Here is a 15,519-nt window from a genome sequence, read left to right on the forward strand (position 1 = left end):
TTAATATATTTCAACACTTTTATTAAGAAGTATCTGAATGTTTGTTTTATAATAACATTTTAGACAAATATAAAGTGATGGTATTTTACTGTTATGTTAGGAGAAATAATAGGTTCATATAAATACTCCACCCTATCTATTCCTCAAGCATTAAAAGTTTAATTTCATCTTTATTAAATAATCTTAACCCAAATTAGACCTTAACAGCAGCGTAGGCATTCAAAGACTAGCATAACATTTATAGACGCATTTAATTCTGACAACTGTTCTTTACATAATACAAAGTTAATTTTGAAGGATTTTAAAGTAACTATGCTAACTGCTAAAACTGCTCAAGGAATTAAAAAAAATCATATAACTGTACATTTTACATTACCCCTATAATGACAAATGAAAAGAAAATTCTTATTAAAATTTTTAATTCTGAAAGTCCAGGACATTTAATGTTCATTTTCATTTCAGTAACAGACTCATAAACTGCCTTAACAATAATGTTTATTATATATGTAATTATGTGATTATTATAGGGGTGAATGTGAGCCAAATATAAATTTATAAATATAAGTTAGTAAATGAGCAAAAATCATTTAAAATACAGTTATAATAATACCATATGCATAATTTTAAAAGGGCTACAGGTGACCACACTTGTATTTATAGTGCATTTTCTAACCTAGAGGTAGAAAGGGACAGCCCTATGAGCATTATATAAAAAGTTATGGACTACAGAGTATAAAAAAAAAACAATTATCAGGGGATATAACAAATTTTAAGAATTATAAAAATTAGAATTTTAAAATATAGCTTAGGTAAAAGTGGACTTACTCAGCAAATTCCAGTAAACTACAACTAAATTCTACTTCTAAGTTTTGAAAAATAAATTTTTAAGAGATAAAGGAAATTTTGCTCCATAGAACAAGTAATAAACTATAAAGATGTGCTCATTTAATAGAATGTGTATTGTAACCTTAAAAGGAAGAAGAAAATAGAAATGACTTCACAATTCTTAGATGAATTCATACCTGCTAACTTTAAAACTGTCATGCTAATTGTCATAATAATTATAATTGTCAGAATAATGGAACCTTGGAGGTCTGGGCATATAACTTTAAACTGTTCATATTCCCATTCTTTTCATTGGGATCACAGTAAGAAAAAATATATATCAAACCACAGAACCTCCCTCCAGCAGAAGCCATGGAAGACCTAGGTCCTCTGTCTATTAAATGCAATGTAAAAGAAATGCGATTCTGTGCTAAATCTGGTTAAAAAATGCTATTTATAATTGCAAAGTAGAGAACAATATGGGATAACAAAAAAGAGGCCATATTTTTCCCTACATAGTTTCTTACTTATCTAAACTAAAAGACCTAAAACTAGGATGATAGTTTGCAATCTCATTCTTTTTGTAAAGTTTCTTAATAATTTAAGAAAAAATGAAAAATAATGTAGTAGTCACAAAAATCACAACAGTTGAAAGAAACTGGACCAAGAACAAAGACTACAAAACTGACTTTGTCTTTAAGGGGAGTTAATTTTGCAATGCATTGAACATAAAATTAACTTGAGAGAATTTTATCTCAGAGGTTTAAAAACGCACCACCATTGATACCTCTTATAAGGACATGCAAAATCTAACAGAAATAAACTCCTCAAATGTTTCTGAAGGGAAAAAAGTTACTTTGATAGTAAATTTTGAGAATCCAGAAATATCAGCCTTCTTCTCAACTGTATCTAGGGCACTGAGCACATCCTGACAAGCACAGAACACAATAAATAAAAACTGTCCCAAATTTCCAAGGGGCCAAACTTGGAGAATGCCTCTGCTGTTGTAAAAAGAGCTTAAGGTTAACAAAGTAGAGTTAGCAATATCTTTAGTTATTTATTTTAAATAATGCCAAAGTCAATAGACCAATCAGTTGGAAATACCAACCCAAAGAACAAGAGTCAACCTGTGAAAGCTAATAAATGACAGTGATAGATCACGGTTACCGAGTCGTCAGTGGTACAGCCTTTAGAAGGAGACTTTTCTTTACCAGTAGTTTTCAGGTCAACCAGAATTCCTGACATCAAAACCTGAGATGTTTTTCATAAATGGAGATATATTAAATGTGGAATGCACGCACGCACCAAACAGGAAATGATATTTTGGAAATCCTTTTTTTGGAATCAACTCATAGTTGATTGTGAGTACAGGATCAAAAAGGAACCACAATTCAGATACTTTAGATTCTAAAGCATCACTAAAACCAAATGAAAAAAAAAAGTCAAAAGATCATTTGAAATTTTAATCATCAGATCTAAGACACCATTGGAAAGTGCTGAGGAGAAATATTACAGTTCTGGTAGCATATTCAATTCTTACCCAGTAAAGTATTTCTGAATATTTTTAAAAAATTTCAATGATATTTATAAGTCATTTAAAATGCAGTTAAGGTGATAACTGGATAAAATCATATAAATATGATAAAATCATATGCACAATTTTAAAAGGGCTACAGATGACCACAGCACTGGTATTTATTGCACATTTTCTAACCTAAAAGATATTCATTCAATTCCTCTGTTTCATCTTGCTGCAAGAGGAATTCTAATGTTTTTCAGTTAGGAGCAGCCTATCTCTACTCCCAGTCAATAGGTGGCCCTTCAGGTCCCCATCTCCTCTTCAATCCACTTCCTTGTTGGGTATTTTTGTTCATTGCCACAGCTAGATTCAGTGGCTGTGGCGGCCACAGAGAAGCCTGACAGAGAGCAGAACCTAGTCTTGGATCTCAAGCTGAGTCCACACAACCTGGCATTTCTGACTCATCTTCAGATTAACCCTGGTCCAACATTATCTGAAGGACAAACCCTAGAACAGCTCACTGTCCAGCTCACCACTGATTGGACTGTCACAGTGGGTCTAAATTCCCAACTCAATTACAGGTCTCCATTAGACCTGTGGAAGGGGCTCTAAATAAAAATTAGGGAGTATGTTCATTAGCTCTATTGCTCATGATCCCAAGAGGAATCAAAATTAGGTTACTTATTAAGACATTTCAGAAGCACACAATATTCTTGAATTGAGATTTAAACATACACTGGAGAAATGAACTAGAGAATTTTTAAATTTTTTATGAGGAAGTTAATTTAAAAGTAAATCTTTTAATACTGAAATTTATGTGGCTCTTAAGGTCATCACAAAAGCAGAGGATATAGAGTTACCCTTCTAATGAATCTCTACCACAGAAGAGCTTTCTATTGGACCCAGAGTAAGATTTATCTTCCTTAAGGATGGGCCTCTGTTCCCCAAATTATGATAACACAGAATATACATCATTATATGGAATATTGTATCTCTGGACTTGCTAAGAGAAGATTATATAAATTATAATGAGGATTATAGGACCATTAAAAATTAAACCCAAATATGTAAATCCTTCTTTCAATGAAGTACTACAATTTTCCAATTTTAAAAACAAAAAGGTATTTAAGTATTCCTTTAAATGTTTCCTTGTTTCCCTTCAGACTCTACCCAAACTGAGACAGATGAGGACTTATTTGCTATCTTTTTTTCATTCTTTTAGAAAAGTTTTTATTATTATTATTTTTAACAGAGGTACTGGGTATTGAACTCAGAACCTCAAGCATGCTAAACTTGTGCTCTACCACTGGGCTATTACCCTCCAGCCAAGGACCTATTTTCTTAACTGCCAGCCTAACAACGTATCCAGTTTTACCTCCACTCCATAGTGAAAGCAGTCTATACAACTGAAATAAAGATGATTTACCATTTTCAAAAGCTTCACTGACTTAAGTATTTAAATATCTACTTTTTTTAGGTTAACAATGTATTATTTATCTGGGTTATTTTCAAAAAGTGCAATGTAAATGTTTATTATAATTAAATAATTTAAAATCAAAGCACACTGATTTTCTTTGCTTTTTATTACAGCATTACAAAATTTATAAATCTTTAATTAATAAAGAGATTTTTAATAATCCTATGCATATTTAATTTTTAGCCATATCCAGGATGACACTCTTATTTAGGTATGTACCTGGTCTCAAAGCAGCAAAAATATTTTGAACTAATATTCTGTCTATTGGAAGGTGCTATCTCCCAACTTTTAAACCAAAAAATACAATGCCATCATGTTCTGAACTGTTCTGTGAATTTCATTTATGAAGAATTCTTGGTATTTAACTGGTCTTTGAATAATGTAATTACAGAGACCATTCCTTTGGGTTTCTCTAATCTTTAATAAAAATTTAAGGTTAACATTATTTAAATATGGAAACATTTTAAGGGATTATAACGATAGTAAATTATTAAACACATTTTGATACTATTTAAAAGCGGGTAATCTTTCATTATGACAATTTTCTTCAATTACAGTAACTTTTTTTTTTATTTACAAAGATAGAAAACCCATAGATTCATTAGTGGTATCTACAGCAGCTCTACACTGTTTTCTGTCATCTGTCTCTAGTCAAAGAACATGTTAGGGACAGAAACTGACCATAACAGAGTGACAAGTTAATTAAATAAAAACAGCCCCTGCCATTTATGAGAAAGGTCACACAGCAGTTCTGCACGTGTGACTGATCTTGATTCTGTATCTGAGGAGCCGTACAATGTGCCCTGTCGACAGATAAAAGGATCGATAAGGAAGCACTACTATTATTTTGGCTCTCTAGATCGTCCCCAAAAAACCTCTCATCTGCCACTACTACCTTTTACAAAAAAGGTTCATTTGTGTATAGAAATTCCTCCACTTGAAGAGGGGAGACAAGAATCAGTGTAGCAGGACTGTGACGGCAGGATCCTCCCCATTCACGCCCCTCCTCCACGCCTGGGACACGCTGAAAACCAGGAGAAGCAGCAGGAAGACCAGTTCAAACGCTCTTATTAGATGCCCACGAATAGTCACTTCTCATGGGGAAAGCACTTTATAACCAGTATTCAAGGCCTCCTTTTGATTCAAGTTTAAGAATGAAAAAATGAGCTCAATACGTAAATTCAGTTGCCTTTAAAGAAGAAACTACTTTTATAAGAGTAGGAAAGTCTTTGTATTACCTCCAGAAATGTATTCAATAGCTAGAAAAAATAAGCTTGAATGATTCCCAAGAAAGGTGATTGGTCTACCTTCAAAATGCATTAAAGCTTACAAGACTCTGCGTTAGGTCAGAACATTTATGGTAAACTATGGTGTAATAATTTCATGCATACTAAATTTTTCGCTCAGAGAATTACTTACCTGTGTGAGGTCAGGAATGTCACCTTTATCAATGCCAACTTGCTGTGGATTTAAAAAAAAGTTACTTAATAGGATATTTAAAATTAATTTCTTTACATTTATAGTTAACTAAGAGAATGGGTTAAAACCACAGCTCAATCATGGTGTAAAATAATTGTTATTACACATACCAATCTCAATTTGAATATATGCTCTTTGTATAGTTTTCCACTCAACCTAAGAGCAATGATTTTGGTAACAGAGTTATACATAACAAATGTACAGAACTTTGCTAGAACCCAAAAAAAGAATTAAGGACACTTCAATTAAGAAATTGAAGTGTGAATGGTTTTCTCCATGGTTAACAGCAGCTAAAAATTAAAAAAAAAGTGCTTAGACTGAATTTACATTGTTAATTATACCCAGGGAAGGTTCATTTAATTTTAGCAACTTGCTCAGGTTGTAGTTTCCACACTTCCTCATATAGAGAGAACCATTTTGTTAGCTTCTTACGTACCCTTCCAGAGTTTCTTTATGAATATTCAAGGAAATAGGAAGTAGGTAAATACATATTTATGTCCACATTATTATACAATAATAGTGTATTACATACAGTGGGATTATACTTTCATTTAACAATATATCTTAGAGATATATCCATGTTAATACACAGAGTTTTCTCATCTTTTAAACAGCTTCCTTGCCCTGTGATGCAACAAGTCACCCATTAATGAACATTTAAGTTGCTTCCAGTCGCTGGCCATTGTGAGCAGTGTTGCATGCATCATGTTGCACCTGTGTGGACACTTTGCAGGATACTTTGAAGAAGTAGAATTACTAGCCAAAAGCATATGTGAATTTTTACTTTGGGCAGCTTGGGGAAGGAAAGGAGGGGAGGGAGGGGCAGAAAAAGAGAGAGCTAACAAGAACATGAACATAGGAATATATTAATAGAGGTGAATAAATGAGGAGAGCATATAGGTATTCACTTCACAACTCTATCAATTCTCTTGCAGGTTTGAAAAATCACTTAAAATAAAAAGTTGGAGAAAATACAAATCATAACTTCAATTTGCTCTTTTTTTTTAAAATACAAATGATAAAATTGAGGCTCAAAGAAACAAAGAGGATTAACCCAAGTCTATCTCTGAGAAATGAAGTGATTCAACTGTGATGATGGATACGTGGAAGGAAATACATGAAGTGTGAGTGCTGGGCTCCTGCAAAGACAATCAGGCAAACTGGAGAGTGGAAAACCCATTTGTGTGTCAAATGCTGAGCTAACTTCTTTCCTTTGCCTTTTCTGTATCTAGAGCTGGGTTTCTCAGCCTAGGCACTGCTGCCCTTTGGGGATGATAATCCTTTGTTGGGAGCTGTCTTGAGTGCATGGTAGGATGTCAGCAGCATCCTTGGTCTTTACCCATTGGGTGCCAGCAGTCCTCTCCCTCCTCGAGTGTGACAATCAAAAATACCTCCAGATATTGTCCCCTGGGGAAGAAAGGGGAGCAAAACTGCCTGCTGTAAAGAACCACTAGTGTAGAGCCCCGGTCCTTATCCCTCTGTATGTCTCAGGCTGGAGATTCCTTCCAGAAGTATAATCGTTATCTGCTAATGACTGAATTCTGGCTTTAGGGACGTCCTGATGCTTCCCTAAACTCACTTCTGTTATTTTAGATTATGGAAATTATAAACTAAGGCAATTCACTCTGTTTATTTCCATATTTTAATACCTCTTGAGATGATCCATTAAAATATTACTATGAATGAAGTATTTTTGAAATTAAAGCATAACGGATCCTTAATATTGGAATCAACTTGGTAAAAAGTGATGTGTTTCTATTAAATGGATAATTCTGTAAAAGGCAAAATTTAGGTGTTCTTTCTTTATACTGCTATTTTTACTGTCCTGAACCACAATGAAGTTGGAGGATAGAGCTGAAGTGTGAATGTATCACAGAGATCTCATCACTCTCTTTCTGCAAGTATTCTGGGAGACATAGCTCCTACGACTTGGTATTTACCTTAGAATAGCAAACTAAGAATAACTTAGCTCTGTAAAAGGGAAGCGCGTTTAGCAGAAATGCCTATTACCTGCAGAATAACCCTTTTACAAGCTTTCAGTTGTCTGTTTTAGTAGACTTCAGTATTAGAATTTGAAACATGGGAAGTTTTCCACGCTTCACGCAAATCCTCTGCAAAATTTGGATATTTCCATAGAAATTACTCAACTACTCTTATATACTGTGAGCAACTTAATGTTAACATTTGCCCAATAGCCTATATATAGTGGTATTTCTAAAATGACATTCTAGAAGTCTTCCACACATTCTTCAGGCAAATAGTACTAATTACAGGGGAACTCTCTGGTATGAGTCTGTACACACACACACCACACAAGTACCATTTGGTAGAAAGAGAAGCTTTCCACATTTGTTGAAAAATCTCTGTATTTACCAATCATAACCAAACCACTCAACACTGGCATTCAAACTAGTGGTGTTTAAATTATGAACAATGCAATTTAAATGAGAAAGAAAACACACAAAGTTATGGTCAGCCTGTTGTGATGTTTATGCTCTTAAACATAGGTCTGTAACTCAGCATCCATTCTACAAAAAAGCCTTAGTCATAATGTTCAAATAAAAGTAAAATATTTATTACAATGTAATGTAAAGGAAGACTCTCAAAATGACGTCTAATTTCTGTATATCTCCTTCTCAACAGCCTCAAATGGGCCTATGATAACATGAGGTTATCAAGAGACACGAAGCATAATTTTACATGTAAGAACAGATGGAATTGATAAATTAGCACCCCGTTCCTCATGGAGACTTTGAGCCCAGCCTTATGTTGCTGACTAGAGAAATAGACACCCCAAACCGTAACCTGTCCAGCTCCTGACTTTTCCGACGTATATAATACCAGATGGGACCATAAAAAGTAATAAAATAATGCTATTTGCAGCAACATGGATGGCCCTGGAGATCATCATCGTAAGTGAAGCAAGCCAGAAAAAGAAAGGAAAATACCATATGATACCACTTATATGTGGAATCTAAAAAAAAAAAAAAAAAGGAAACGAACTTATTTATAAAAACAGAAACAGACTCACAGACATAGAAAACAAACTTATGGTTACCAGGGGGAAGGGGGTGGGAAAGGATAAATTAGGAGTTTGAGTTTTGCAGATACTGACTGGTATATATAAGATAGATAAACAAGTTTATACTGTATAGCACAGGGAATATATTCTATATCTTGTAGTAGCTTACAGTGAAAAAGAATATGAAAACGAATATACATATATTCACATATGACTGAAGTGTTGTGCTGTACACCAAAAATTGACACAACTTGTAAACTGACTATATTTCAATTAAAAATATCAGATGGGAAAATGGGGAAGCATGTGCACCAGGAATTAGTTGAACTATGAAATAACCTTCTGCCCTGGGTGCTTTGGTATAACTGATCCTTTCACAGAAAGGAATTAGGCAAATTTTACTAGATTATATTGATAACTAAGGTTAAACAATGGGAAAATCATATCCAATACAAAAAATAAAACTTGTGTAGCAGCAAAAGTTTCAAGCCCATTCCATCCTTCCTTAAAGACCACCATCAGTAAAGCCATGGAAATACACATGAACATGCTTTAATGTGTATGTAATTTATATAACCTAATCTTTACCTTTGGATTCCCATACTATATAATTAAAAAATTCTGATTATAAATTATATGGATTTAAGCTCAAGAGAGAGCATTTTACAACATTATTTTGGTTTTGGAATTAGTGTGACAATAATCACTCCTGTCAATAAATGAAATATGAAAAATAATGCACGGACTAGAGTGCTTTTGAAATGATGTGTATAAAGTGCTTGTTCTTGTGCTATATCCTCCAATGACAAAAACAGCAAAAACATGGCACGAATGTCCCATGTCTGCAATGTCTGATGCTTTGATGATGATCTTCAGAACCTCTGTCATAAAGCACTCCGGTCACTGCAGCGATCACTTAGTTAACATGTAAAATAAGGACACATTCGTCATCCTGACAAAGGACTATTACTAACAACACCGTAATTTCCACTATCAGTATGAATCAATCATTGGATTTCTTAAGAGGAAACACCAATTTACAGATAACCTCAGGAACAACCACTGTATGGTTACATAGCTACTGTGATTAAGATACAGAGGCATCCTTAAGAAACAATTTACAAACTTTATACAATTAATTATATTTTTATTTTTTCATTCTGTTTAAATCAGTGACAACGTAAGAAAGGTCAAATCTTATGGTTGGTCATTTACATGCTAAGAACAATGGACAGACATTTCTGAGGGCTTTCTTCCCAGGGTTCAATACAAAGGAAGCACCTTCCTTACAATCAGAGACAGCCATTAGGTGGAACAGAGGCACGGACCACCCTACAAAGCTGTAAAAGAGCTCATTATCCATGAAACTTTTACTTGATCACAGAATGATCCTCTGATTGAAATGCAGGCGTGCAGAGCACAGCTCTGAGTGACTTCTCAGGTCACTTCCAACCCTAATACACTGCGACTTTGTGGCAGAACGTCTTGCCAGGTTATAAACTCTATTGTTTACTCCAGATATGTGAGTTTACATTACTTACCTCTGCAACTTTGAGAAATTCAGACACGCGTGTCATTCTAGTTAGAAATCGTTTGTAAATTTCCAGAGCGTCTTTACATTGTCCTTTCTTCATTTCAAAAAACTTTTCTAGAAGAGATAAGCATTTCAGAAGAGTATTATATTCAATTTTCTACTAAGTTTATGTTGACACTATTACCTAAAACCTTAATGTTTGAATCAAAACACTTGACACTAAAACTTATATGAAGTATTAAAACGCAAACAAGGGATGCCTAAGAACGGTGTTATGTTGTAAGGTATCTCACATAAAACAATTTAAATAATGAAAATGCACTTAAAGGAGAAGAATATATTAGCTGTCACAACAGGCTTACTTCACGATCCATGTATCCTAGTATTCTGTTTGGGAAAATAGCATCAAATTCTTGCCGGTAACAATCTCAAAAGTGATGACTGCGTTCCACAGCATCCTTATTTTCTCACTAGTTCATTATAAAGCAATAATCTATAAACTTCCATGAATTAAAGTGTTCTTTAAATTGTTTACACTCTGTATAAATTGATTCTTGCTTTTATTGGTCATAAATTATTTTTTTCAACCATTATAACATGTCTTTCAGGTATAAAACAGTGGAGTTTTGTGACTTTCTAGTCTATAACCATATCCTCTTTCTCAACCTCTAGATATCTAGACAGAAAAACAGGCTCCTTTTGCTGTTCTCTTCTGCATCCCAAGACTAGAATTCAGTGGGGAGGAAGCAGTTCAGTGGCAGAGCACATGCTTAGTGTGTACGAGGTCCTGGGTTCAATCCCCAGGTACCTCCATTAAAAAAGAAAAAACAACAACAACCTAGAATTCAGCCAAGAATTATAATTGTGGTGTGAGAGTATATTTTCTCCATACACGTTCTGGAGAAAACAAGCACTTTGAGAGTGCTTTCCCCAGCCAGTCATTCATCAGTTCATACAGTCAATAATTACTGACACTGCAGATAGAGACACAGCCAGCCAGCGTCTACGGCAGCTCCCGGGCAGCTCTGGATCATAACCCACGGTTCAGTATCGTCAGGATTTTATATCTGCGCGTGGTTGAACACGTGCTATTTTTGTGCTCTCTCACATTTGAAAGTTCTGGATTTCATTCGGCATGTAATTTTATTACCTTAAAACCATTTTTAATTTTCTCAAGAAAGGTTTCATAATATATAATTACACAAAGAACTAATTATCGACAGTAGCTACTCATTACCTTCTGTTGACAGTCTTCTGGGAATTTTACTTTTAACATGGACCTCCCCTGTCAGGTACTCAAGGGAAGCAAAAAGATCAAGAAAACACATATAGATTCCCACTTGTTAAGATTTGAGACAGAAGTGAGTCTTTCAAAAAAAGGCCAAATTTTAAAGATATCTTTTTTATCCACTCCTGTTTTCTCACGTTAGAGATAGAATTATGGTGCAATAAAGGAACAAATCTTCTTAGTTTAAACTTCAGAAAAGAAGGACTTATTTCGGTAAAATAAACTTCTCCTTCTTTTTAAACAATCTTCACATAAATAATTTTTTTCCAAATGTCTAAATTACTACAATCTAAGTTTATTTCTTTGTAATAGAGAAGTTAAATTGAATCATCTCAATTTCCTTTTAGAATTAATGCACGGAAATTTTAAGCAACGTTTCTCTGTCTCCTCTGGATGGATGCTTTTTAAACTTTGTATCTTTCATGGTAATTTAGGATTCAGCAACAAGAGATTCAATAATGATGGCTTTAGGTTATAATCTCATTGTTGTTTCTGTAACAGTGGTAATGACACAGAAAGCCAACATGCACCATCTATGCAAAGCTGTGACGTTCCCTTGTCCTTTTCGAGATCAGAGAAATCAACACTTCTAACAGAGGAGATGGGCCACCCAGAAGTGAGCCTCAGTCTTTCCTTCATACCAAAGATAATATATGTTGGTTTTCAGTATTTAAAATGATCAACTATTGATATTTGTAACATAAATCTTTATAACGCGCTGACAAATTCCCTTGTCATACTGGTACTGACTTTCACAGAATAACTGTCCTGGGAAAAGAACCAGATGAAAGGGATCTCGTTCTTGTGAAACAAACTGAGACTCTGCACATGGACTAATGACCACTGGTCAGGAAGAGAAGCACCTTCTTATTCACACATCAGAGTTTCATTCCTGTGATAGAATGTCTGCGAAAGCTGGCACCTCGACTGATTCCAACATTGGATGTAGAGAATCGGTTGTGAAGTCCTTGACTGAAACTGACCCATAATACATGTATAAAGTTAATTCCTAGCACTATTTAGTAAACAAACAAAAGATCTGCCTCAAAACACTTGGGGACTGAATGTACCTTCTACAGTGTTAGCTTTACAAGAGCCATTTGACAACAATGCTAGATGAAGGCCACTGGACGCCAGAGTGCTGTGAGGCAAGAATGTAGCACTGATGCCTTTGAGAAGTCAGGTCTCTGAGACGGAAATGTATGCCTCTTCTTCTTTTCTGCTCCTAATCTTAGCCAAGAGACTATCTTTTTCAAATTAAATGAAATAAAAACATATATTGAATGGTTATTATTTTAATACAAGGAGAAAATGCATTCTTAGGACAACCTGTCTGTCAAGGCAACACAGCGAAAAATTAAAGTAGAGCAGCATTTACAGAGTGGTTCAAGACAACAGAGGAGACTCCCAGGATTTAACACATTTAGCTGCTATATCAGGTGTAAAGGCAAGAAGCACAATGTTCTTGAAGCAGAAGTGGGCACAAAAACAGGGTGCACTGGGGAGAGAGGATGAGCTTGAATCAGTAACACTTCACTTCTGACTGGTATGGATTTTAGGAAACAGGCAACTCAAAGATAACTGAGGTTTCAGGTTCAAAAGACTAATTACATACAAACATAAAGGAGAGTCAGAAGGGTAGATTCAAGAGTTCGGTTTCAGAGACTGCCGACATTTAGGTGAGAACACAGTATCTAAATTGAAGTGCCTACAAATAAGAAGATAGACAAAACTGAAGCTCAGAAGGAAGGGAAAAACTGAAATAATATATGTGAGACTCATCGTAATGGTGATAATAAGTTTTCCAGTGAAGAACACACAGAGAAAGCAGAAGTGCAGACAGCTGGAAATGAACTCCAGGCGAAGCTCACATCTGTGAGTTGTAAGGAAGAGTAGCGTCAGCCAGCAAGAGAGAATGGGGAAATCTATCTTGCTTGGCTTGTTGACAAACTTGCCCACCTGAAATAAAGGTGATCTGCTTCCAAACCACATGCTATGGGCAGGAACCTTCCCCATGAAAGGCAAGACCTCCAAGGGCACTGGATTTGATGCTGGTGACTGGCTCACCCAACTCTGTTCCATCTTTTTCTAGACTGATGAGAAGTCAGGGATCTGGACACAAGTTGAGTTCTGCTCATGAGACAGACCTGGAGGATCTGGAAAGTGAAACTGGGGCAGCAGTGGGCTTCCTGTGTCTGCCCAGTGGTTTCTAATGACACGTGATAAGACCCTGGAAAGGTGAGGTATCTTCCACACATTCCACTGTCCTCCCTCCGGCTCCCTGGGCTTTGAAGAGTAATGGTCACAGTCACAACCACTTGATGTGACTCCCTATCCCGAGTGATAGCTTCAGGGGTCCATCCTCTGTCCTCCTAGTGTTGCAAGGCAGCTGAGGTGGTGGCAGCAGCTTCTCATTCCTAGCCTGCCTGAAAGTAACGGCCTCAGAAGTGGCAGCTTCCCTTCCCCAGTGTGCCAGAACTTACCACCCCAGGAGCATCTCCAGAGGTGGAGCCTAGAACCACCTCCTGCAGGCTTCCAGTAATTACATGCGCACCTAAACCCCTGTAATGAATCCCTTTCTATTTCGAATATGTAGAGTGGTTTCTGTTTTTTGAATAGACAACAGTATTTGGTAGCTGACATGCCTGTATAAATCAAGACCATCGAAAATGTCAAAGGCGGGATTCTGGGATTAGATACATAAGCTGATTGAATTTGAAGGCAATGATGCCCACCTGCCACTATCAGAGAATTGGATTTTCAGAATCTGTGCTGTTAAAGGAGCAAAAATAATTACTTAACTGATCACCTATGGTTTTCTGAAATGAGCACCTAGAATGAAGCTTAATCAGAAGCAGCAGCTGCTGGGATAGACCACAATGAGGACAAGGCAGATAGAACTGTCGGGTGGAGGGCTGCTTCAGACTCCACAGGAGAGCTTAAAAAAGGAAAATGACACACAGGATTTAAAATTATTGGCTCGGGGCTGGAGTCAGACGGTGGTACTCCAAGCTGCCCTAAAATAATCTTATCCCAGCAGACACAGGGCTGTCGTCGCTAGAAGTCAGAGCGTCTATAATCTTGTGAGTTGCTGAATTACAACATATGTGGGTTAATTTCCAGCCTCACCGTGGTCTCCTCTGTGAAAGTTAGGACTGTTTTTGAGACAGGAAACTGTAAAGTACTTGGGTGGATTCAAACCAAAGTGAGCTGCCCTCATTGGAAAAAGCTTTTCCTTCTCAGTCTGAAGGGGCTGGTCTTGCCTTGCTTGGAGATCCTGTAATCGACCCACCTTCCACGAGGGAATAAAAATTTTCCTCAGGCCCTGTCCCTTTACTTCCTAACCCCTCCCCCCCTGCCAACTGCCTCAATACCTAGAACGAGGCGTAGAATCCAGCAATCCTGCACGGCCTCGGGAGACAGTGCAAAGTCTGACGCAAGAAGGAAAAAGCCTACATGGTAAAAAAAAAGTATAAGATTGTGCAAATTCATGTTGGCAGGAGGGTTGCCAGATAAGATACAAGACATTGAGTTAAATTTAAATTGTAGATAACAATTTTTAGCATCAGTATATCCCAAATATTCCAGGGGACTTATTAATACTAAAAAAGTTATTCATGTTGATCTGCATGCAAATTGAACTGGGTGTCTTGTATTTTTCTCCTCTTGAACCTGGCAAATCCTAATGGATAAAAACCTAGAGGATCTGAATAAATTTTAAGGATTCTGAGCAGGAGAGAAGGAATATTACGTTATATTTTGTGATGTCATTGATAATGTATCAATTCGGGTGAACATGCCCAAAAGCACAGGTTCAAAATGCTGGCCTGGGCATCTGGAAGTGGCTCTAACACTGCAGTTCCCAAACTGAGGTCCCCAAGACCAGCAGCCAGAGCACTCCTTAGGCCCTCATTAGGAATGCAGATTTTCAGGCTCTACCCCAGACCTACTGAATTAGAAACTCTGGGTTAGTGTCCAGCGACCTGAATTTTAATAAGCCCTTTAGATATTCTTGAATAAGAGCCTTCAAACACAGCCAAAAGCATTTATTCCTACTCTTCTGCAAAAGGACCTTTACCAGAGTGACTATGCACAGGGGAAAGAGATACACCCAGGGTTTTCAGGGACATGGACTCTAAGCGGATGCTATTCTCCAGGGATCCAAAATCTCACTATGTCTTCCACCAATCTGAGTGGAGGCTGTCTGGGGATTAGGAGATTTAAAAAATTAGATCCAGTGGGTACACAAAACAATCAGTGGTCCATCTCCCCAGTTTCCTGAATATATAGTTGAAATAGAAATACTTTAAAACTAGCAGAATCCCCACACTGGTTTCTTGATCTCTGCAAAGGTACAGGGTAGCAATTCCATTGT

General features: G+C 36.4%; 1 protein-coding gene across 1 annotated transcript in view; it reads right to left on the reverse strand.

Annotated features, from left to right (window-relative positions):
- Nucleotides 1-15,519, reverse strand: part of SNAP91 (synaptosome associated protein 91) — a 135,085-nt gene that overhangs the window by 64,295 nt on the left and 55,271 nt on the right. The window contains exons 8-9 of the mRNA XM_072965571.1: nt 9,864-9,970; nt 5,241-5,282 (exon numbers count right to left, since the gene is read on the reverse strand). Of these exons, the coding sequence (XP_072821672.1) occupies nt 5,241-5,282; nt 9,864-9,970 (149 nt within the window). The remainder of the gene's footprint in view (nt 1-5,240; nt 5,283-9,863; nt 9,971-15,519) is intronic.

Source organism: Vicugna pacos, chromosome 8 (assembly GCF_048564905.1).
Source record: "Vicugna pacos chromosome 8, VicPac4, whole genome shotgun sequence".
NCBI classification, from domain to species: domain Eukaryota; kingdom Metazoa; phylum Chordata; class Mammalia; order Artiodactyla; family Camelidae; genus Vicugna; species Vicugna pacos.